Source organism: Acomys minous (assembly GCF_964271855.1).
Source record: "Acomys minous genome assembly, chromosome: 14".
NCBI classification, from domain to species: Eukaryota; Metazoa; Chordata; class Mammalia; order Rodentia; family Muridae; genus Acomys; species Acomys minous.
Genome location: NC_140496.1, coordinates 79258538 through 79284472, shown reverse-complemented (window position 1 = coordinate 79284472; position 25935 = coordinate 79258538). Strand labels below are relative to the sequence as shown.

Genomic DNA, 25935 nt, shown 5'->3' with positions numbered 1-25935 from the left:
CACCTTGACTACAATCGCAGTAGCCCCAGTCCACTTTGCCTTGAGCATTCCGATAGAAGCACCAAGGTCTGCCCGCGCCCTCTGGGACCCGGCAGAAGTTATGCGGCTTCCCTCTCAGCTCAGCCCAGCTGGCCGGAGGCGACCGCTCCAGAAAGGGCGGCACCTTGTCCCAATGCAGACAAGGGACGCCGAGGTCCGTGGCGTTGCCCCATGGCTCTCCTGCCCCGCAACGCCGTGGAAGCGTCGGGGGCGTGTGCCGGACGATGAGGATCTGCGGGCGCTGGGCAGTGAGGTCCCGGGTCGGGAGCGGGAAGCGCGGGGTCCTGGGTGGCCGCAGGGAGGTGGGAAGGTGGTGCGCGTGCTGGGGGCGCAGTGGAGACTGATGCGTGCGGTGCAGCGGCGAGCGCGAGGCGGGATCAAAGCTAGCCACTGCGGGCAGTGCCCCTAAAATCACAGCCAGCACGCAGAGGGCGAGCGCCATGGCTGCGACTCCAAGTGTGGTCCATGCTGGGCTCCGGGTCCCCGCGGAGGGGGCGGGGCCGGCAGAGTCCTAGAGCCCCCTCCCACGCTTGCGCCGCCGCCTTGCTGTCCCGGGCTCGAGGGCTGCTGGAAGACGGCACAGTGCACAGCGACCCGAAGGGTCGGTGCCGGGGGAGCAAAGGCTGGAGCGCCAGAGGCGATGAGCACTAGGAGTTCGGTCGCCGGGATCCCGACCTCCACCCCGCCCTCAGCTGTCAGCCCCAGGCGCGGGCTCTCGGTGCCAATGCGGGGGACGGTCTAGGCTGTCGGTGCCAACAGGCACACACCACACAGCCCTGTCTGGCGGCTCCTGCCTGGCACCCGTCCCTCCCGCTCTCAGTCGTCCTGTCGTGTTTTGCAATCTCTGGAGAAATGTGGATGGAATTAGATGCATCTCTTTGCCTTGGCAGCTCACAGGATAGAAGTTATGAAAGCCCACAAGAAGTGTTAAAATCACTTTGCCAAGCTGAGTCCTTTAAGGACTACAGCAGGACTCCCTGGGTTTGAGATTCCAAGCTTCACACCCTATCCCAATGAACATTAACGGAAATTAAATGCCTGAGCAGACCCAGCAAAAGGAGCTTGTTGAGCCTTTCTCCTTCCTGCCTCCCACTTTCCACCACTTGCCCTGGACACCAGTTGTTGGGTATTTTTTTTTAAATAGGGATTCATCCTGATCTCCATCTTCCTGTTCCTGTGGCACCTGTCTCCTGCTTGCAGGGCCAGGACTTGAATTAAGCCTCTTCATTTGCTGTCCCGGGCAAGAGCTGAACTTCTTGAAGCTAGCGTCGGTCAAAGTAGACTCTACCTGTGGGCGATTTTATAGTTTCTCTGATGGATCAGTACGCTCCTTCCAGCATGCCCCTGTGCTACCCCCCAAGCCTATTGGCTTAGGACTTTAAGGATTATCTGGGGATGACTGTTTTGGATTGTGGATTGCTCTTGACCACGCCACTAAATTGAGGAAGAAACGGGAAGCAGGGAATGAAAATTACAAACTTGCTTTCTGGAGTGATGCTTCTGCCACGAAGGAGCTGTGTTCAATAACTTGATGCAATCTGAAAAAAAACTTGAACAAAAGTTAAATGCCTGTTGTTAAAACCTGGGTTCTAATAGGATACTGGGATCCCTGCATCTGGCTTTAAATAATCCAGCTTGATCTAATGTTTTAGGAGCCATTCTACCGTGCAAAATAAATATTAGGAAGGCAAGAATGAGTGCATTCGTCAACTCTTTATTCGAGGTTTTTAATTAACAATGGTGGGAAGATGGCTCAATGAGTGCTGCAACACTCCCACAGCCTGAGGATGTGCGGTTTGGATCCCCACATGAAAAGGGACCGGGTAGTAGTGCCCATTTATAATCTGCAGGCCGATGAGTAGTGGAGACAGGGAAATCCGTGGAAGCTCCCGGACCAGCTAGCCTGGGGTAAGCAGGGGAAAACAAGAGACCATGTCTTAAACAAAGTGGAAGGGAGGGAGGTCTGAGGCTGTCCTCTGGCCTCCACATGTAGGCATACACACACACACACACACACACACACACACACACACACACACCCCGTGCAAGTAGAGAAGAGTTAAGAAGATTGTTGGAACCAAGCTTCAGAGAACAAAGCCACAAGGAGCTAAGAAGCGTTTCCGTGGCCTCCTTACATTTCTAAAAACTGATGCACCCAGAGCACAGTTACCCATAGGGAAAAACCACATCTGGATTTCTTCATAGCTTCGGTTTTTAAAACATACCTTTCTTAGAAAATGAAACGGCATTTGTGTCATTGGAGCATGGATTGAAGGCCTCGATTTGGGTTTTGCCTTCTGTTTTACAGTCAAAGTATGATTTGATAATGGCCTTTGAGTATCGCTCTGCCCCCAGCTAACGTTTTCCTTCCCTCTTTTGTCACTCATCCTTGTTGCCACAGACACACGTATAACTGGGATTTCCGAATCCCAAACCAATTCCTGAAGTGCATCCAAGTCTCGCATCTCTCTCAGGCCAGACCCTAACTGCGTCTTCCATAGACACCTGTCACCTGTATCTCAGATATTAAAGCTGGAGAGAAGAGCGGGCAGCAACTCTGTCAGAACTGCACAGCACATTTTCCCCCCTTCCTTCCTCTCAGCATCAGCTAGGGAAACACAAATGTCTTCTTGCAGGTACTCCTCACTACAAACACAGGGAAACCTAAGTCAGGGCCTCATAATCTTCCTTCGTCATTTCAATTTCAATCCAGTAAATACATTGATTTCTGGCCAAACAGTTCAATGGCTTAGTTTCAAAGGGTACTGTGATTGAGAGCCAGAGTCAGAAGGGGAGCCTTAGGGAACTAAAGAAAAGAATCTGCTGAAGCAGGGAAGGTGGGCACGACCAAGGGGCATTGAGCACATCTACATCCTTGTGGCTTCAGTTCCCATGGCAACTTATCTGTAAACATTTAGCTTCGTGGCAGTTTATGGAGTCATTTTACTTCATGTTTTGCTAAATGAGTTTTGTATAGTTTGATTTGGAAACATCACCAAAAAGTATATTATTTTTACAGAGTTAACAAAAGTCAATGTGTAAAATAACTTCTGAGTAAGGGCCATTTAAGATTTAAATAAAGCCTGTATTTTAAAAGCGAACAGCTTTCAAACAGATGGTGTGAAAGCAGTGTTTACTTTTACAATCCCATGTACAGAAAAGCATATTAGAAAAACAGTGGGTATTACTCACCCATATTTAAATTTAAAGAAAAAAAATCAATACCAAGGCCTGCTTTGGGGCTCTGGGAGATTTGAAAGTGAAAGGCATTGTCAGGCTTGCAAGGGAGTGAAAATATAATTACAAGACAACGACGTGATGTTTAATTAATAACCAAATGATAGTGATAATAACAAAATGATTCAGGATATAAGTAATGAATCACCAAATGGTTGATAGTATGGTTCTGGGTAGGTAGAGGGTCCTTTTGTCAGGACCTGTCTAGACATGGAGGCCTGTGCCTCTTTCTTCCATTAGTTGCTGCCTTCTTCGCTTGCCCTAAGCCATGATGACATGGAAGATCAAAGACTGCCACAGCAGTGCTGTTGGACCGCTGACTTTGTACAGCAAGCTCAAGTGGAACAGGAAGGCTCCGCCTGACTCTTTGGGTTCATAATGCACCTGAGTCATTCAATCCCTGTTTTCTTGTTAAGGTTGACTTTTAAAATGCAGAACAATTTATTTTTAAGTTTGAATTTACATTTTAAAATGCACTGGAATTTGGTATGAATCCTACACAGACTCTATTCAAATAATATGTACAAATAAGTGGAGAATAAGGTTACTCTTGCTTTGGACTTAAAACTGTGCTCAATCTGGCTGAAGCCATTAATAACGGGAGCCCTGGGCACCTCACTTCACTTCTTTAATCCAAAGGCTCTTTGTCTGTAGAAAAGGGACAGCAGAGTCACTTACAAGTGAGCTCTTCGAAAGGTATTTGGTGTGATTCACCTCCCATCCTTTCAACAGTTTTGTCATGCAGTCCTATGAAATACTCAGGGTTTCGGGTATTAGGTTTCGCCTGAGGCGTTCGCCTAAGGACCATGAGCAGTTTCAAGTCTCCCAGCCTTCCAGTTGCAAGTAAGATGACGACTTAGGAAGAGACAAAGACATGGCAGGAGCAGGCAGCCCCAAACTGCTGGCTGGTGGTCTGGGATTTACAGGAACTCAGCGTTGAAAGGGGCGCACAGTACCCACTTCCAGGCACAGAAGGAATCTTCTCCAGACCTCCTGACAGGTGGACCTCCACCTATTTCCTGAGACCGGAATGGGGAGATTCCTACTTGGGAGACAGTTCACTCCCTCTCCAGGAAGTGTCTGAAAAGTCATCAGGTTCTGCAGGGCCGGGAGTCACCTGCAAGTTGAAGCCTTGCTATGATGCTGCGATTTGGCTTGCGCTCTCCTTTGGAGAGTAGGCTGTGGAAAACAACAGCTGTGCGGTCCAGGGGTCCATCCGCACGGACCTAAGTGAACCCCAGGCTCAAGTCCATGTTGTTCATTGGCGTTTTGGTCCTTGAGAGGATGCTGGCGGCTCCTCTTGCTCCCCTTCTCCCGTTCAAAAGACTGACTTCCTGAAGATACAGGAGCGTCAGCTACTTCACACACTTAGGTCCCGTGAGCAGATTTACTGCGTGAGGTATAAATAAGTCCGTGCTGTTTCCTAAGTGTCTTTCTTTCTGATCATCTTTGGAATCTTCAGAATCATAAATAAAGCTGAGATTAGGAACGGGTTGAAGTGAAAGGAAGAAAGAGAAGCTCTGAGTTGTCTGGCCTGCTTGTTTTCCTGAAGTAGGAAACTGCTTCAGAGAACACCCAGGTGGTTATAAAAGTTTATATCTGTTTTCAAAGTAAATCACTTTTTTAAAAAATTTATATGCGTTGGTGTTTTGCCTGCATGTGTATCTATGTGAGGATGTAGGGTCTCCTGGAACTGGAGTTACAGACAGTTGTGAACTGAGAGGTGGGTGCTGGGAATTGAACCCCCCCCCTCTCTCTCTCTCTCTCTCTCTCTCTCTCTCTCTCTCTCTCTCTCTCTCTCTCTCAAAAATTTACATTTGTCTGGGGATCTTGTGAGGCTGAGATGGGGACTTGAGGGTAGTAATTCAGAGATGCTGGCTTCAGTCAACCTCTCCAAATATAGCCGGTGTGTGATGTGGCAGTAGCTTGTCTGCCGCGCAGGGCTTGTAAGGAAGGATAAGTCCTAACCTTAGGACCAGGCACTGAGCTGCTGGCTACCATCTGAGTGCTCGATGGTCAACCACCAGGCAGTTTGTTTCCCTGGAATAAGTACACCCGGCACCTACCATTTCTCATCTTCATATGATATGCTAGACTTTCCTCTGCTTAAACCCAAGCTTGTCCATGTCCTCACTAATCTGTAGATCGTAGAATTACATCATTTGGGTAATACAGATTTTAGTGGAAGAAATGCCTTTTATTACAGATTACCATACCAAGGCTGTGTTGACTTTTTGCGATCACATAACATTTAGGTAGCACAAAATTACCTAAAATTTTGTCAACCTGACAAAATCCTCAAGCTGTGACACTTCCCACCCCCAGATTCTGTTTTTGAAATACACGCTAGGGTGGTGCACGGTGCTTGTTCACTTGCCTAGTGTCCCTGTCACAGAGCTAACCTTGCTGTGGCCGCCTAGGTGGGAAGAAGCATTCGTTCCAATGATTTCTTTCATGTCCAGTGAGATTTTCCAGTAATAGTGAATGATCTTCTCCGCACGCTTTACAGTGGTGTCAGAGCTACAAGAGACAGCAGAAATCAGCAGCCAGTCCACACGATGGGTGTGTGGAGCCAAATGCATTTCATCTTCTTACTGGAAATTTATGCATTATTTAATCAGCCAGACGTGGTGGTATCCACCTGTAATTCTAGCACTCAGGAGATAGAAGGAGGAGGACCAAAAGTTCAAGACCAGTGAGCTTGAGATCAGCCTGGGCTACCTGAGAGCCAGTCTTCAAAACACAAATAATAGTAATGGTAACAATAATGAAAAATCAACAGCTTGCCCGTAAAATTACACATGACTGGCTTTTCTTAGATATCAGAATGTTTTGGGCTGAAAGGAAAATAAGTTTCTATTCAAAATGTGTTTCAAAATGTGTCTGGGCCAGGCTTGATGACGCATGCCTTTAATCCCAGCACTCAGGAGGCAGAGGCAGGTGAAGTTTGAGGTGGAGCTGTGAGTTCGAGGCCAGCCTGGTCTATAAAGCGAGTCCAGGACAGTCAAGACTAACACAGAGAGACCCTGTCTCAAAAAAACAGAAAATGAAAAAAAAGAAAAAAATGTATTTGGAAGGACTTCCATGGCCTCATACAAGATGTAGTTTTAAGCTTACTTGAATTGATTGCTTTATGACTAAGTATGCTATTGGGGTTGGCTTCTTTGTTTTATCTTGTTTTGTTTTGGTTTTCCTTCTACTTGGACTCATAATTTTGGGTTTACCTTCAAATGGCACAATAGAGATCATATCTAGATGGAGTCTCTGTTTAGAAAAAGAAAGAACTGTTGCTTCTTGACCTTTCTTTTAAGAGAGGGAGAGAGAAAAAAAACAACCCAATCTATTATGAAAGCTTGTTAGAGATCTTTTTTTTTTTTTCAAAGATTTCTGGGAAGGCTTACATAGAAACTCACAGGAGGTCAAAGTGCAGAAAGTGTCTCTGCTGTGCCCATCCATAAATAGTACAACTATATTACACCCCCTCAGCCAGGCTCAGGGCCGCCACGGAGGAGGAAGGAGTGGGAAGATTGTCAGAGGCGGAGGTCAGGGAGGACCGAGGGGAAGCAGTGCCTTGTGCACATGTGGGTACATGCAGAGCATCAAGCCAGTCGACATTCCAGCAGCCGATGGCTGCTAGGGGAGGCGAAGTGAGCTGGCTTTAAGGGTGTGGCCCTGCTAGCCTGACCAAGCTCCAGTGGATGCCCTGATAGAGGCAGCACAAGTTGAACTCCATGAGTTATTTAAAAGGAAAACAGGACATGACGTTAGGAGGGGGTGTTGGAGGATGAAGGGATAGATCTTATAGGAGTAGGGAGTGAGTAATATCAAAATGCACTGCATACCTGTATGAAATTCTCAAAGAATTAATAAAATATCATAATCCTTAAAAAAGAAAGGTACTACAGATAGGCTTCTGAATGTGGGCTCAGCGAGTAAAGTGTTTGCCATGCAAGCACGAGGACCTGAGTTCAAATCCCTAGGACCACAAAAAGCTGAAGAGAAGAGCATGCATGTGCAATCCCAGAACTTGTGCCTACAGCAAAGACAGGAGAAGCCCTCCCCACCAGGAAGCTCACAGGCCTGGAGCACATGGCAGCCAGCAACAACAAAAAGAGAGACCTTGTCTCAAAGAAAGTGAAAGATGAGGACCAAGACCCAAGGTTGTCATGTGACCCCCACAGGTACAACATCACATATCCACAGGCACACACACACACACACACACACACACACACACACACACGAGCATGCAGGCACACACACATACACACACATGCACACACACATACATATACACATGTGCACACACACGTGCGCACGCATAGACACAGAGACACAGATATACACATGCATGTAAGCATAAATCCAGTGGGCACATAGGGACTTTCAAATCTGCACACAAATACACATACAACTAAAAAACATAAAAATAAATCTTAGAGGACATACTGTGTGTATCTTCTATAAGATTTATTTATAAGCCATCAGGGATAGTGGCTTGTGTCTTTAATCCCAGTACTGTGGATGCTAAGCCAGCAGGATTGCTATAAATTTGAGGCCAGCTTGGGCAACATGGTGAATAGCAAGCAAGCCTGGTCTACAGCCTGTCTCAAAAAACTAAATTATAAAAATTAAGAATACAGCATTTCTACTATGACCATTAGAGTTGTCCAAATGGACATACCTTATGAATACATTGTCAGTTGATGTCTTTAAACAGGGGGCAAACCCCAAGTGTCTTAGCTAACCCACAGTTGTATCGCTTGCTCTGTTTTATTAGCAGATCATCTCCTGTTTTGTCCACCTTGGATTGTCCAGCTGCAATGAAACAAAAGATTTCATCAATGAAGTCAGGTGTCTTCACAAAGACAAAAAAAAAATTAAAGAAATAGACAGTGTAATTGTGAGATTTCAGCCATCCCTGAACTGTTGCCAGTGAGCAAGAATTTGGGTAAGGATGATGTCGCCATTTTTAAGGTGATCTTTGTAGAATAATAGCAAAGATAAAAATAGGACAAGACAGCCATGCTTTAATTGGGTGAGATGGCCAATTTTTTGGTAACTAAACTGATATTCACGCTGCAAACCATTCTCTGTATGCTGCAACATGGCCCTTTCCCATCCTAAAAACTCTGCAACCTCATTTTTGCTGCTCTGTGTACCCTTCGCCAAACAAAAGTTCCCAAGCATTAAAAGGCTTATGTTTATGCATAACACTGTTATAACAACTAGAAACAAAATTTGCTAGCAAAGATGAAGCCAGAAAGAATTTTTTCCTTCTCTGAGATAAAAAAGAAAAGAAAAGAAAAAAGTTTGTATAGACTGTATACTTCACTGTCTCACTAACTAAAAGCTTGGGACAATTTTCAAACTCACTGGTACTAATTGCAGCTGAGTTCTACGGTGTAAATATGATATTGCCTTGGACTAGACAATAGTTTTAGAAGCCTTGGAAGTTTCTACTCAAGATAAAAAGCTTCTGCACATGGCAAAGTGGTCTTCAGTACCAGGTGATCATTGGAAAGGCGAACTAGGTACAATCAAGCCCGAACTTGGCGCATGATGTCTGTTATGTTCCCGGAGCACACAACTGAGCCTGAGCAGGCAATTTTACACAAAACACAGGGTTCCATTCCAAACTCCAAACTAATAAATAATAACTCACAAAGTTTTAATACGTGAAAGAACTGTTGATAATGTCACACATATGCCCAGTGGAAGGCTTGTCTTCAGTACTATTTCAAGTGAATTATTTCAAAGAATCATCAATAAGTACAAATGAATTGACCTTGGCACCATCTCTAATTCAACATGGCTTATAATGACTAAAGTACAGGAGAGACGTTTAAAGAACCCTAGATCTTTTAAAGTGAGGAATTTAAAGTGCTTAAATATTGAAAATCATCCTGCTGGGTTGATTTTCCTCCCTCCCCCCCCCTCTTTCTCTCTCTCCCTCTCTCTCTCTCTCTCTCTCTCTCTCTCTCTCTCTCTCTCTCTCTCTCTCACACACACACACACACACACACACACACACACACACACACACACAATTTCAGAGCTGGCCATTTTGGGTTTGACAACCAATGAGGGGGCTATTCCCTGGGAGAGGCTAATTCTTCTTGTACATATATACCTATATGTGTAACAATAAAATAGGCGATCAACTTCAGAGTGGGGCCAGACTGGGATGGCCGAAGGGGATACCTAGGAGCAGCTGGAGGAAAAGGAGAAGGAAAAATGGCATAACTCGATTTCAAATAAAAATATATCTTAAAAAGAAACGAAAATGAAGATTCTTTTTTGAGACAGGGTTTCTCTGTATCTGTGGCTGTCCTGGACTTGCTTTGTAGACCGTGCTGGCCTCGAACTCACAGAGATCCATCAGGCTCTACCTCCCTGGGTGTTGGAATTGCAGGTGTGTGCCACCTGCTCAGGAATTATTTTTATTGAACAATTTATATCACTTTTGTCTTATCAGAAATCTGATACAAAAGTACAAAAAACTATGAAATGGTAAGTCTTTGAAAAAGCTATTTAAAACCACAAAAAGCTCAACAAGGTCATTTTTTTTTCTTAAAGATTCTGACATGATTTTCAGTTTTGATTGTGATATAGGACTGTTTTTCAAAGCTGTGGGTTTTTTTTAACTTGTAATGTTCTAATACTTTTATTTCCCAAATAAATCTGTGAAGATCACTAAATGGAACAGAGTATGAAAACACCTGTAACCATATAGTAGCCTCCATTTGGCTCCAGAGGGTACAAAGATATTTCCTTCTAAAGGACTGATTGGAGTCTTGGTTAATTGGAAATAAGCTCCTTAAGAATCTCACTTAAGTATGTAACTAGACAAGTACCCAAAAGATGCTCCACTGTACAACAAGGACACTTGTTCAACTGTGTTCATAGCAGCTTTATTCATAATAGCCAGAATCTGGAAGCAACCCAGATGTCCCTCAATGAAGAATAGTAAAGAAAATGTGGTGCATTCACACAACGGAATACTACTCAGCTAATAAAAACAAGGAAGTCTTAAAGTTTGCAGGGAAATATCATCCTCAATGAGGTAACCCAAACCCAAAAAGACATGCATGGTATGTACTCATTTATAATTGGATATTAGCTATAAAGTACAGGATAACTGTGCTGCAATCTACATACCCAAAGAAGCCAAGTTACAAGGAGGGCCTGAGGGAGGATGCTTGAATCTCACTCCGAATGGGAAATAAAATCGGAATTGGAGTTGGATGGAGAGACTGAACTGGGTGGAAGAAGGAACAGATAGAGGAACAGGGGTGAGGATTGGGAGTAGGGGGTGTGGGAAGAGAGGGCAGGGGGAGAAAATGGACATCAGAGGTGGGGGGCATCTCTGGGACCTACCAGAGACCTGGGACAGGGGAGTCCCCAGGAAGTCTACGGGGGTCACCCTAGCTGAGACTCCTAGCAGTGGGGGATATGGAGCCTGAAGTGGCCACCTCCTGTTGCCAGGCAGAACTTCCAGTGGAGGGAGAAGGCCACCAGCCCACCCACAAAACCTTCGACCCAAAGTTTGTCCCGCCTCTAAGATATGCAGGGACAAAAATGGAGCAAAGATGACTGGCCCTACTTGATACCTATCCCATGAAGAGAACCAATCCGTGACACTGTTAGCGCTACTGTGGTCTTCTCGTAGACAGGAGCCTAGCGTAAGTCCTCTGAGAGGCTTTACCCAGCAGCTGGTGGAAACAGATGCAGAGACCCACAGCCAAACATCAGACGGTTCCTGGAAGAGTCGGAGTGACCGTTGAGGGAGCCCGGATGGGTCAAGGACTCCACAAGATGACCTCCCTTGGGCCTTCCGTGTAACTTAGCTTCTTTGGGTCTGTAGATGGCGGCATGTACTTTATGGCTAATATCCAATTATAAATGAGTACATAGCATGCATGTCTCTTTGGGTTTGGGTTACCCTACTCAGGATGATATTTTCTAGTCAGTTAACCTGGGCCCATGAGGGCTCACCGAGACTGAATCACCAGAAAGCATGCACGGACTGGTCCTAGGCTTCATATGTTGCAGGTGTGCAGCTTGGTCTTCATGTGGGTCCTCTCTTGACTGCGATGTCTTCCTTTTGATCTAGTTCTTCCTGACTGGGATGCCTTGTCTGGCCTCAGTAGGAGAGGATGCGCCTAGTCCCGCAGTGACTTAATGTGCCATACCAGGCTAGTACCCATAGAGGAGAAAAAGAGGGCGAATGGGGAGGAGGGGTATGAAAGGAGGAGGACTGCGAGGGGGGAAGGCTGCAATCAGGACTTAAAGCGAGCAAATAAATAAATTCAAAGGAAAAAAAGAATCTCATTGAGGTATTTAATTAATTAGTTAAATTATATTTATGTAGATTTTTTTAGACTTTGTATTAGCTTTATCAGATTTACATATTTGGTTATTTATTTTGATTTATTTGAATAGGTAAATAGTTTACTTAGGTGTCTATTAAGATAACGCATTCATTTCTGGATCCCCAGTGTGTAAGGCAAATTTCTCATCAGCCACTTCTCACGGATTGTAGCTCACACCTCCATCTCTCAGTTCTCTTGAAAACCAGTGGATTAATTAATTAGCACTGTGAGATGACTGGCTGATAACGAATGCGTAGACCTCGGTATGTTTTCTCCTACCAACTTACTGGATTTCCCTCAGAAGTAGTGATTAAAAACAAAGTAGAGTAACTTGAAAAGTAGCTTGAAGAGTAACTTGTTTTGCTATAAGCATGCATTTTCCACCTCATTCTTTCCCCCAAGGCCCTGGCAGGGAGGGGGTTGGATTGAGCAGTTCTAGAAGCATTGGCCCAGAAGGGCTGTAACCCACACAGTCTGTGAAAGCTTGTTGTCTCATACCAAAAGGAAAAAAAAAAGTTAGTGATGTGGACTCTTGTGGGAGTGGGCAAAGCTGAGGCAGAACTTTACTGAGAGCTACGACAGAAATGTGAGACATTGAGGAAAATGAGAAACTAAGGAAATGTAGGGAAAACTTTAAAAGGATTGGGAGAATTTTCCACATGCGATAAAAGCCACTGAACTTCCTTGGTATGGGGGCTTTGTAGGGAAATGGCAGAGACTGGACAAAGACCAAGATAATATCCATTGAGATGAGCTGATTCTCTGAATTATCATGGGTTGAGCCAATGGAGGAGCCTCTGGGTCAACTATGGACGTGCTGTACCCCAGTTAGAGGTGGGTGAAGCCCCCCTGTTCATCCTGATTCTAGTTTTGTTAGCCTTGACCTGGACTCTCTGCCAGACATTACTAGTTGCTGGCTACTGCTGTCATCTACCTTGCTGGTGTTCCCAGTACTGCTAACATGCTAAGCTTTCCCTGTTCTCCCATCCACCAAGTAGCTATAGTGCTATTTAGCATCTGCTTGTCTGTGGGACGGTCTGGAACCTGTTTCCTAAAATAGAAAAGGTCACTAGAAGCCAACCTTACTTACAATCTGGTTATCATAATTAGCTGTATTGGAAGCTAGGATACAGGAAAGGACGGTAGTACCTTGCACATGGGACTCAACAGAAGGCAGACAGCTGTTTGCTGTCACTGGCCCAGCACTCTGCCTTCCTCCTATCTGTCTAGTTTGGCTCTTTTAATCCACCTACAAGGGCTTTTGTTTGTCTTCCCTGGTGTGTCAGACCTCCCTGTGTGTTCTAGTTTAGTTTCTGTTGCCAGCGGCGGCTACACAGTGAGACCCTGTCTCAGAAGAGAGGGAGAAAAGTAGAGCAAGGGGAGAGAGGGGGGAGGGGAAGTGGGAAGAGGAAGGGGAGGAGGAGAGAGGGAGGGGGAGGGGGGAGGGAGGGAGGGAGGGAGGAAGAGAGAGAGAGAGAGATGGGGGGGGGCGGGGGGAGAAGAACATGATGTCTCACAGATGGGCATGTCCTTGATTGAGGTTTCCTGCTACCCAGATGACTCTAGTTTGACACAAACTAGAGTTTTGCTAGAGTCACACTCTAACTAGAATGAAACCTAACAAATAGCACAATTGACCCCTTGTCAACTTGACACCCAAACACTTTACTATTAAACCACAACCATTTCTTTCTTGCTTGCTCCTAAGATTTCATGTTAATATTGATATCACAGTCAGTTTAACACAGTCAGTTTTTGAAAGTTTGACAGTCTTTTAAAAATTCCTACAATTTAAAAATCCAAGCTCTTTTTAAAAAGTGCAAAGTCTAACTGTGGACTCCTATAAAAATAAAATATGTCATATATTATATAAAAATATATCATAAATATTTATGTTATATAAATATGTGTACTTCTTACTTATATAGTTCAAGGGGAAAAAACTAGGGAACAATAAAAATCAAGACAAACCAAAGCAAAATCGACATAAAACAGAGTAAGTGGAATCCTGCAGCCCAAGTGTCTGGCGTCTGGAATATACTATCTTCTGAGCTCCAAAGGGCCTGGCTCTATCACCTACAGTGTATACAGCTTTTCTGGAAGACTCACGCTAACTCCACACCTGCCACATCCTTGGCAGTCATCCCACCAACCTGACATCTCCAACATCCTAGGACCTCAGTGGCAGTTGGGGTTTTACCTTCAGGATGACCTCCTAACTTCTCTGCAGGGACTTTTACCCTGCCACATGCTCCAGAGCCTCAGGTTTTCTCCGTGGCAACCTTCATTCCTGGGGTTGCCACTGCAATTCAGGTATTTTCCTGTTAATCCTTAACCTTTCTTTGAATCCCAACCTCTGTTCTCACTGTAGCCTCTATGAGCAACTTGCAGTTTGCAAGATAGGCTTTATTCCTTCCTATCTAAAGAAAACTATCTCCTGCCTCTCTGGTAGGATTCAGTAAGCTACAATTGCAATAGACTGAAGACTAGAATCCGAGTTTAGGTGAACTGAAAAGGTGGATTTGAAAAACTGCACTTCCTCGGGCCTCCGGTGACTGTGCTTGTCAGATAAGTTTCATACTTGGGAGACTGCACAGGCCTGGCCTGTGGGAAAGCAAATGGGAATTTCACACCTATTCAGGAAGCATCACTTGCCATGATGCACAACACCTGGCTTGGCTTGGGGATTAGCCTTTCATATGAGTGGGTTTCATTGGCCTGCTCTGGCAGTTACCAACACCAGTTATGCACTGGAAGAGCTCAACATCACATCTGTCTTGGCAGTTCTGTCAGTTTGTCCTTCCTGAGATATATAGCTAGTTACATATCCCCAACTAAGCCTCTCAGGGCAGCTAAGGGGAAAACAGGATAAATATTTGATGCCACGTACTTCCAACCTGATCTTTTTGCTAATGTCTTATTCATTACACTAGAGAGAGAGGTGAGCTGAGGTGAGGGAACTTACCCAGCAATCGGAAGACCCTCAATTAACTTTCAGTTACACTAGCCCTTTCTGCAAAAAACCAAACCAAACCAAACCAAAACACCTATAGAAAGAAAAGGAGCAAGACTGAGTTTGAAAATAAAATGGGGCTTGGTGTGGTGACACATTTGGAAAGCAGAGTCATTTGGAACTCTGTGGGTCTGAGGCCAGCCTGGTCTACATAGCAAATTCCAGAACAGCCAGGGCCACATAACAGAAACCCTGTCTTAAAATATGAAATAAGTCAAGGAGCAGTTCACTCACCCAACTGCTCTTACTGAAAGCAAAAATCAATTTGAAAACTGCTGGTCACTTTCATCACTAACAGAAACATTTAGTTTTCTTATATGGTGCAGCAAAGTTACTAAAGGCATCAGGACAAGTCTGTGTTCAGAGTCTGACTCTGATGTTTGGCTTTGTTCTGTCTGTGGTGCTTGGGAATAAACCCGAGGATTGAGCGTGCAAGGTAAGTACACTGCCACCGAGCTACACCCAAGCCCTCTGCTTCACAGTAGCCTGATGGCCCCCAGCAAAGAGCTTAAGATCTTCTCACTGAGCTCACTCGTCTGTAAAGGAGGGAACGCACTAATCCTTATGCCAGAAAAGTAATTGTTTGATGAAAAAATAAGACATTACAATAATAGCATTTCAAAGACTTATTATGTGGGGTGTGGTGTGTGTGTGTGTGTGTGTGTGTGTGTGTGTGTGTGTGTGTGTGTGTGTGTAGGGGGCCTTGTGTAGATGAGTGCTCAGTGTCTACAGAGACCAGGAGAAGGCATTGATTCACTGGAGCTTGAGTTACAGGCAGTCGTGACTTGCCCCCTGTGGGCGCTGGGAACTGAACTCTCTCTGGTCTCTTTGTAAAAAGCAGTTCACATTCTGAACCACTGAGCTGTGTCTCTGTGTCCTGCTGGCGGGTTTCTAACAGCTGACTTTTACACATGCATGCACGTGTGTGTGTGTGTGTGTGTGTGTGTGTGTGTGTGTGTCTGTGAATGGGTGTGAAATTATAGGCACTACAATATTAGTAACCTGGATTAGTGTCTTTTCTTACCAGTAGTAAAGGACTTTATTCTCAAATTCTTGCTCTTTCCAGACAATGGAACGCTGTGCCGTCTAATGGACAGCAGGTATGTTGACAGCCAGTTACTGGTTTAGGCTTGCTACAGTCTGCTGAGTTGCATCCGCAGACACAGTGTCACTTCACGGAGACATTACACAGGGATGCCTTTTAAACTACTGTAGGAAAAACAGTGGGGTTTTTGTCCCATTTCTTGCCTTTGTGTTAACTCATTGTTTGCTCAGCATAATTAGAGAGCTAACAGTTGGATTCCCTCCCACAGAATGTCTTGAGCAGCAGTTTCACAATCCAGGCAGAGATGGAGCTGGCAAGCAAAGCTGTGATAGGCTCTTGAGCACACACTGCCATCAAGGGGGGGAAATCCCCTGATGATGTTTATTTCAGGCTCTGAAGTACAGTAAACAACCTGTACATAATTAAAATCTCAGCTATTTTGGGAAGGAAATAAACGTTCTTTCTCTTTCAAATTAGAAGGTAAAGGAATTCAGACCAAATTGAATGTTACTAAGCCTTGGAGACAGAAAACAAATTAAATTTTATTGCTAAGTACAGAATTGTATGTTGATACTTCTGGATTTCCCCTCAGGCACTTGAACTTTTTTCTCACTGGACTAAAACTATAAACTAAGCCTTTGGATTTTACCGGCTACACAACTTTACCAGTACTTCTTGAGGCTTAAAAAGGATGAATTAGACTCCCTACATCTTCCTGTCTGTGCGAGTCTCACGAATCCAGGTCTCCTCTCCTCTAAATGTCCTTCCAGAGGATTCCAGCCCTGCTGATGATTAACAATCTCCTGGGCTTTGACAGCACAGACTGACTCCTCTGATTGTCACCCACTCTACTCTGATTCAATTACTCACTGACTCTGCCCCCAAAAGATCGCAGTAGACTTTAAGCTAGGCCCAAGTGACTTTTATTCCAATCAGCGTTCAGAAAGTGTCCTGTGAATACTCAGTGGCTTAAACCATTAGCCCAAAGCTTGGCTCAGAAGAGTAACCATCACGTTGTACTGGACAGTGGGTTTCAGGAGAAAAGCTTTGTAACACCTGGCTCTCCACCAACCTGCTGATGACAGTGAGGAACCCCAATAGGGCTGGTCAACAGCCACCAAGCCAAAGCCAGCTCTACGTAAAACAGATATTCAAAAGTGGACCTGCACGTCTTGGTTTTCCAAATACTCTGCCTCCATCACCTCTGAGCCTGTCTTGGAAGCCACTCCTGAGGAGAGCTCAGTTGTTGTTTTGCTGGGCCAGGTGTTTCCAGGTATCCCTATGAGGCATCTTAGGAGGGCAGAGTCTGTCTCTGAGATTTCTTCACCATTCTGTAATCTGTCAAGTGCTTTGTGTTTTCAATTACTATCAATAACTTCCTTTGAGATGGACTGAGACAACCCTTGGGACCTCTTCCGTATCTCCCAATGCCTTCACATTGGCTTAAGAGAACTATCCTTTTAGTGTGACACCCAAAGGAACGAGAGAGAAGGTTAAATTCTAGACCAGGCAGGAAGAGCAGCTGTAACAGGTTGAAACAGGTGCCTGCAGAGAGCAGCCTGTCTGGGCAGCTCCCGGGCTTTCCCTTGTGTGGCAGCTTTCTTGCACAGCGTTCCAGCGCTTGCTAAAGAATCAGCTTGACCAAGCCTTTGAAAGGGAAAACAATGAACCAAACTTACCTAATTGCTGTTTTTCATTTGCTCTGCTGCTTTGTAACCACTTTCTTTTTCTGCTGTCCCTCCTTTACATACCAGCCCCACCCTTGCCATGGTCTCTGCCGGTTCCCCACCCATTACAAGATAAATTTTCTAAACAACTTGGCCTAAAAGAGTTCTCCCCTCCCGTTTTCTATTGTCCTCTTCCTCTTTGGAAATCTGTTGCTTTGTATAATGAGCTATGATGAGCGCACCACCTTTGAACTTTTCTCTTTAACGATGGAAGAAAAGGTTGGGGGAGCATGAAGGACTGTTTCTCATCTGTCTTTGTGGGCTGAAGAGAAGACGGAACACACTTCCCTGCAGCAAGAAGAGAGCGGAGGTTCCCCCACTGACACACTGAACCTCTGTAGTCGCTAGAGTACTCCAAGAAGAAGCACCTTTTGTTTATGCGCCACTGTATCAATACTGTCACTGTTAATATTGATCACACCACAGAAAAACCTGTGGAATTACTCATGTTCTTTGTTGTTTAATTTCCTCTACTCTGTGCTCATAATTTTCTGACATCATTAAAATAGGTTGATGTAAAGTTTCACTAAAAGATTCATAATAATATTTTATCTTCTAGTTAGGTAGTCAATTGGCATTTTGTCTAATGCAGTGGACAGACTATTAAATGAATCATTATAGCCTTCCCCAATCACGCCTAACATCAGTTCAGTGGAAAACACTGACATTTAAATTATAAAACATGGAAAGTATGGCTCTAAGATTTTCTTAGGTCATGTTTTCTAAAAAACATAAAAAATGCAGCTGCATTTTAAAAGTAACATTTTTATTAATTCTTTGGTAATCTCACACAATGTCTTGTTGTTTCCTTTTTTTTCTTTTTGTCATTAATTTATATATTTGTTCATTTTACATTCCAATCACAACCTCACCTCCTCCTCTCCTTCCAGTCCCCCCTTCCCACCCACTTCCTCCATACCCACCCCACCGCTGGTACCAACCCACCCTGGCACATCAAGCACATCAGTACTAAGTGTCTCCTCTTTCGCTGAGGCAAGACAAGGCAGCCTTGCTAGAGAAATGGCATCCAGAGGGAGGCAACAGAATCCAAGACAGACACTGCTCCAATGGTTAGGGGACTCATTTGAGGAGCAAGCAGCTCAACGGCTTCATATGTGTAGGGGGCTGGGTTTTTGTTTTGTTTTGTTCTTTCTTTCTTTTCTTTTTTTTCTTTTTCTTTCTTTCTTTCTTTCTTTCTTTTTTTTTTTTTTTTTTTTTTTTTTTTTTTAGCAACAGTGACATTCCAGTCACCTGGTCTGTTGAAGTCACAGCCGAGGAGAATCCTCGTGTTTCTGCCATAAGAGCTCTAAGGAAGGAACAACAATGTATTTCTTCAAGTTGTTGAGGATCTACTTGTTAGATTTCAATTGCTGTATTAGTGGGATTTGGCTAGTGTGACAATGAGGCACAAGGAGGAATTTTGTTTAAGGCTTTCAATAAACTGGAATTAGCTAGAAAAAGGCACAAACCACACATTAAAAAAAAAAAACAAGCTTTTAAATCTGTGTTCTAATACTACAGTGGGGAACGGCAACAGGAAATGAATACAAATGGCCAATAATCACAGCCAAATCGTGTCTCCCCAAAGTTAAGAGTATCACATAAATTCATAAGAAATCACTTTTTGTCTTTTTGGTGAGGGGGAAGACCATAAATAAAAATTGAGAATTCATCAAGTACTCTTTTGACCAGGGGCTTAAAAGTGTGTTTCTTTGTTTTCTAGCATTTGGGTAATAACAGTGCCCAGCAATGCCTCAACCCCCAGCAGTGACAAATGGACTAGTGCATTCACCTTATGCAACTGCCCTGCAACCTTTTCGAGGTAGATGTCTAATAGGGGAATCCTGGGGTTTCTCAGGTTGAGAGGTGGGACTATTCCTCACCCTTCCCCACTGCTCAACACCTCCATAATGCCTGCAGGCACATGAGCAGGCGGTGGTGGTCACGTCATCGCTGCTCTCTTCACATGGGCCCATAGCAACGAGACTGCACAAGGGAAGACAAAACAAAAGCCAAAAGGCAAGAGCACCTGGACTCTGAGTCTCAGACTCTGAGCTTGGTCTAATGTCTTTGATGAGTGATGAAATATAGTTGAATCTATGATCCTCTTTTTAAAAAGGGAAAAAAAAAAAGACAGAGACATCTGTGGAGGAAAGCATGGAAAATATGATCGTCTTCTGGACTGTTCTTGTAAAATATAGCCGATGTCTTTCTCAGACAGCCACTTTGGTCATGACCTATACATTCTTCTCAAAATACATCATTGAGTCTCGTGTCAGGATGTGGTCATCAGTGCGAAAATAGATAACACTTGCTGGGCCAAGTTAAGGGGTCCCATAGATATCTCTCCTACTGGCAGTGTATTGGTAAAGAACACTACAGCCTGTAAGAGGAATGCTGCATCCTCCGCCTCCAGGATTTGTGGAAGCTGATGTCACAGTAGTGCAAGTAGCTTTCCAGTTCCTCTGAGTTCTTCAATTCCCCTCGAGTATTCTATTGTGTGACTTATTATATTCCCGCAGTTGTGTGTGTTTATCTTTCTAAAGAAGTGGGAGACACTGCAGTGGGGAGCTTTGTGCATGAGCCCTCCTGGTATTGATTTGCTCAAAATGTAAACATAGCCCACATATTTACACAACTACTAAAAGGCCAGAGGGGTGGAGAGAAGCCACTTCTGTTTTTGTGTAGAGACTGTCTTAATATGTAGTCTTGGCTAGCCTGGAACCCTTTCTATAGACAAGGCTGGCCTCAAATTTACAGAGGTTGGTCTGTCTCTGTCTCCCAGAGTGCTGGCCTTAGAGGTGGGCATCAGCCCACCCAGCAAACAAGCCACAGGAAAATGTAGAAATGAGAATTAGTGAATCTCTGCTTTCTAACCAGCAATGTAACAGTGCCTAGGGAAAGATAATCAGTGGAGTCTCAGACCTTGAGGCAGTTAAAATACTACCAAGAAATAGGTTGTTCACTGTCAGAGTCAACCAAAGTATTGGGAAAATCACTTTATTTATAACAAGGGGAACCCGGCCAGAAGAAACTTAAACAAATGCCTAAAAGTACTAATTTTTTTGATATGCATATGTACATATCTGTTTACAAGGTGGGGGAGCACACACATGTACTGGTACATATACATGTGCATGTGTGTGTGTGGTAGCCAGAGCTTCATATGTGGTGCCTTCTTCGCTGGCTCTCCATCTTATATATTGGGACTAGATGTCTCATTTGAACCCAGAACTCTCAGATTTGACTAGCCTCCCTCACCAACCCACTTGTGCAACCCCCTGCCTCTGTCTCTCCCGTAGGCTAGACATGAACAGGCTTGGCATGCAGTGGGCTCAGGGATGCAAAACCTGGCCCTCAGGCTTGGACAGCAATCACTTTTCCTAGTGTGTAATCTCTCACAAGGATGGGATTATAAATTACAAGGCCTGGTAATCTGGCTACGCACAGAGAGCGCTGAAACTAATCATGGTGAGGAAAAAGAAACACAACATGGAAAGAAGAAATGAGGAATAATAGGCTGTTTGACTGGAATTGGAGCTATCTCATAAATGTAATGTTTTAAGGAAATGCTTAGCTCACAGTAGGTCAGTACATAGCTAGTTTTAATGAGAGAAACAGGAATGTGTACAGCCTACACACACACACACACACACACACACACACACACACACACACGTCTCATCTCAGTCCCTGTAAGGCCCAAGAAGTAAAAAATGAACATATCTTGTGCTCAGGTTTAAATTTTGTTTTGTGGCTTGTTTTGCATGAGATAGGCTTTCGCTATGTACACCAGGCTGGCCTCACAGTAACCGAGATCTTGTCTCATCTCCCAACCCCCTGGATTAGAAGCACGCACTGCCATGTCTGTCCACATTTAGCTTTCTAGAGATCATTCCCCCACCAAGAGACTCCTCGAAACAGTGACCAGCTCTGCCAACAAAGCAAGAACATCATCCCAGGAGAGAGAAAGCTCAAAGGATAAATAACAATGGAGCCATATGTCCGGATCCTGGAGCGGTTTCTGTGGACCTCGCAGGCCACCCGTGAGATCCTCAGATCTGAAAAAGAAGTGAAGTGAGGAAGGTCTGCCTTCACTTTCCCAGAGAAGCTGGTGTACCAAGGACAACTCTGAAGACTAGACTATAGTCCTATTCCTCTGCAACACTGGCAAGCCTCAGCTGGCCCACTCAAAGGGAACTCAAGGAGACCCCAGCTGACGACATGCCCAAGGGAGAAAGGGAACTAAAAGATGGATAACATTAGGGTGTCCAATAAGCAAGTGATGGGAAAGTGCACAAGGATACTAGTTAATTAGCAGGCAAGAAAGACAGTCTCCATTTTGTTGTGAAATGGCACACTCTATAAAAGGTTGGAAATTAACAACAATCATAGAAATAGTTGACATGGGCAAGAATAATTAAAATGCAAAAACTAGGGGACTAAAATTGATGAGGAATGGGATATTTACTGTTTCAGATAACTTTTAATCACTTATTGGTTCTTGATAACAAGTTTGTGACTCATTTTAAAGTGGACAAAGTAAAATACATCATCTTAACCAAGTTTTAAAGTTAATAGCTTCAGACAAAAGACAAGCTGATGGGGATGACGAAGAAGAAGCTTAGTGGGCTGAGTCCTTGCCTGGTACCCAGGCAGCCCTGGGCTCTGCCCTAGCACCACATAAGCCTGGGTGTGGCCCTGGGCACTATCATGGATCACTGGCTAAACAGCAGGTTTGAGGCCAGCATGGTATACATAAGACCCTGTTTGAAAAAAAGAAAAGAAAAAAGAAAAAAAGCAAACTGGCATTGGGTAGGTCTTGGTGCAGTGCTCCGAGGAGATCACAACAGTGTTTATGTCGCATTGCTGCTTTATGCTTGGTTTGGACAACCACAAAGCATGAGCAAACACTAGATAAATCCAAGCACCTTTTACATAATAATATCTAATTCATCACTGCTAGGGATGAGTAAACTTAATTCATATTATCTCATTTAATTCAATGGGAGGGGAGAGAGTGGGGAGGAAGGGAGAAACGGGGGGGGGGGGGGGAACCGAAGAAAAGTTTCACATCTAAAGGACCAACACAGCATGCAAAAACAACCGAATCACATGATGCTGGGTGGGACCATCATGGTACATCCACCTGTCTCACCATGGATATTACCAGGATAGTTGCTTTTTGAGTGGAGCCTGTTAGGCAGTGATGCTGATCTGTTTCATACTCATTTTTTCAGTTTGATGGCTGTGCTGTGGCTTTGTGAGGCACTGATCTTGTCATAGAGAAAAAGACTGAAATGTTAAGGAGGAAGTAGTACATGATCTATAGCTTTTTCTCAAGTGATTCTGCAATGATACAAGTGGAAGAATACGGGTTGTTGAGCTTACAGGGATTTGTGTACATCACAAAACCTTACAGACAAATTGCCAATAAGTCTAATTATTTCAAAATGCAAAGTTACCCCCCCCAAAACACACACACACACACACACACACACACACACACACACACACACACACACGAGGACGAAAAGGTAAAACTGAGTTTGGAATGTCAAAATACAAACCTATGTGATTTTATTTTATTTATTTATTTATTTATTTTTGGTTTTTTTGAGACAAGGTCTCTCTGTGTTAGCCTTGGCTGTCCTGGACTCACTTTGTAGATCAGGCTGGCCTCAAACTCACAGCGATCTGCCCACCTCTGCCTCCCGAGTGCTGGGATTAAAGGCGTGCGCCACCACGCCCGGCCAAACCTATATGATTTATGAGTTAAAGAAGTAGCTGCAAGCCAGGCAGTGGTGGTGCATGCACTTAATCCCAGTACTCAGGAGGAGGAACAGGAGGGGGAAGAGGAGGAGTGGGAAGCCCAGGGGCAGGAGTGATGGCTGGGTGCTTAAGAGCATGGGCTTCTCTTGAGATCGTGGGGCAGGCAGCTTGCACCCCTCTGTATCACCTGTCCCAGGGCATCTGACACCTTCTTCTGGCCACTGAGGACGTTGCATATATGTAGTGCACAGACATAAAAATAGGCAAAACAACCATATATGTGATTTTCTTAAATTAAAGAAGTAATCACATTTTAAAACTGATTCTAAAATAATATAAATTTAAAAATAGGGTTGTTAGGCATACAGAGATGTGTGTGGATCACAAAACCTTATAAATAAGATTGCCAATTTGTTATTTCAAGGTGTAAAGCTAAAAAGACACAAGAAGAAAGAGACCTAGAACAACATAGAAAGCCGATATTTAAATTTTCATGAAATAAATTTACATCAGAAGAATCCCAAAATGTTAAATACTTACATTACGAAAATTCCTTCCCAGAGAAAGAATGTAAAGCAATGTCTATCCCTTCTCCCAGGGATAAGATTCAAACCATGGCAAGATTCAATTAAGACTCACTCTGGGAAGCCAATGAGTGTTTTGAGCTTCCTTACAGAGCCTAGGTGAGGCTTAGAGGGAGACTTAGCGACTTAGTGGGAGTGCTGGCACTTGTACCCCAACCCCACATGCCTGGGAAAACTTACCAGACAAAGATAAGAGCTACCCCTAGTTGCAAAATGGAACCCAGCTCTAGTCTTCCTGGGTTTCTATATACTCCATTGCTTTCCCCAGGCCACATGCAGTCATACCAAGTGGGGGGGAGCGGCTGGATCCTTAGATAAGGGTCTTCTGCCTTGGTGTCCCTTAGATGGGAGTGCACCCTAGCAAACACCCAACTAGGGTGATCTGTTGCAAAGTATGGGGAACAAGCTGGGTTCTCGGCTCAGAGAGTGCCCACTCATGGCAACTTAGAAAATAAGAATGTAGACCATTTGCAACAGCACAGACAGACTCAAAGGACATTTTAGTAACTGAAACAAGGCAAATACAGTGTGAGCCTCATATGTGGAACCTAAAAGAATTGAACTCACAGAAGCAGGGGGAATTCGGAGTGGTAGCAGACAGACAGATAAATAGCGACAGATGGTGGATGATAGAAAAATGTGGCAATCTTAGCACGTGGAGAATCAGAGGCATGTGGAATCTGTGCTCTGACAGCTGGATGCTTGGTGAATTGTGGGTTTTCTAAATGTTCTGTGAAGGTGTGAAAGTTAAGAAATACTTTTTAAGCACTGTGTGCTAGGAAAAACAAGCCTTCCTTCTCCAAGGAAAAAATTTAGTTCTGTGGAAGCTATACGATCAAATTCCTGCCGCATGTGCTAACAGATGCATGCATTCAGGCATAAAATTATGCAGAATGAGAAGAGAATTTCACCAGTAAAATACTATTATAGATTTTTATGATGTGAAATATACAAAATAAAAACTTAGAGAATTATTATATGACATCATTTAGAGAAAATTACTGTTAGTTAATAGTTTGTTGATGTGGATTGACTTTCACTGTTTCGTGTGTGTGTGTGTGTGTGTGTGTGTGTGTGTGTGTGTGTGTATGCACATGTGCGTGCACCGCAGCACACATATATCCAGATATGCATCCTCCCCATCCCCATCTCTGCCCTGGAGGACAGAACTGCTAAGTTGAAGTCTTATAGGAGTGTTGGCTTTGTCACCTTTCACTCATGTCATCGTGAAGTTCCTTGGCTGTGAACATGTACCTGACACTTCCATTTTAATGGTGCATTGTATTCATTTGCTTTCCTCCACTGTTCCATTTCTAAACTATTAGAAGAAAGTCATTCTGCGAAAAATAAGTTTTGTTGTCATTGTTTTTAGATTTTTGAGTCAGTGTCCTTAAATCGCCCAACTTGGCCTTCAACTTGCAATTCTGCCTCAGTGTCCTGAGTGCTGGGCACTTACCACCATATCTGGCTTGTAATATTTTAATGTACTCACTCAGGTATGTTCCTTCCCTCCATTAGATAACATGAGATGTAATTTTCTAGGCCTTTCAAAATAATTATTTATAAGAACCCAATTTTATTGTATTAACTACTGGTGATAATGCATGTTAAAATACCAAAATAACGACATAAGGTTCTGTATTAAGTTCATTATTTATCACAAATGTGAAGCAATAATCTTCACCTGATTTGGGTCTAGTGACACAGGCTTGTCACCGCAGCCTGTATTTGAGGAGGTTGGGGCATGAGGATTGCAAACTGGAGGCTTGCTTGAGCTTAGAGAGTTCATGGCCAGCCCAGGCAACTCAAGGTGGGACCTATTTCAAAATACAAAGTGAGTATAGGCATGGATAGAGCTCAGAGACAGAGTGCTTGCTCGCTGTAATAACTAGTTTTTAATGTCAAGTTAACACAGGCTAGAGTCACTGGGGAAGAGGGAAGAGCTCATCTGAGAAACGCCCCACCCTTTGGGGAAGCCTATGGTGCGTTTTCTTGATTGACGTAGCTTGTCCAAGCTCATCGTGAGCAGTGAGACCCCTGTATTGGTTGCCCTGAGTGCTGTAAGAAAAGAGGTGAGCAAGCCATGGAGAGCAAGACAGTAAGCAGCATTCTTCTACGATCATTTTTCCAGACAATGGACCAT

The 25935-nt window shown here is 44.1% G+C and overlaps 1 protein-coding gene and 1 long non-coding RNA gene across 4 annotated transcripts in view; both read right to left on the bottom strand.

Moving 5' to 3' along the window:
- The window catches only part of PRSS12 (serine protease 12), a 54215-nt gene extending 53416 nt beyond the window's left edge, over positions 1 to 799 (bottom strand). The window contains exon 1 of the mRNA XM_084757601.1: positions 4 to 799. Coding sequence (XP_084613727.1) covers positions 4 to 481 — 478 coding nt within the window. The 5' untranslated portion in view covers positions 482 to 799. The remainder of the gene's footprint in view (positions 1 to 3) is intronic.
- A 938-nt stretch (positions 800 to 1737) lies between these two features.
- The window catches only part of LOC311582284, a 34928-nt gene continuing 10730 nt past the window's right edge, over positions 1738 to 25935 (bottom strand). The window contains exons 2-4 of one of the 3 annotated variants that reach the window (XR_014774069.1): positions 7961 to 8094; positions 5679 to 5796; positions 1738 to 1942 (exon numbers count right to left, since the gene is read on the bottom strand). This is a non-coding gene — a long non-coding RNA (uncharacterized lncRNA). The other 2 variants (XR_014774070.1, XR_014774071.1) reach the window with 2 other exon arrangements.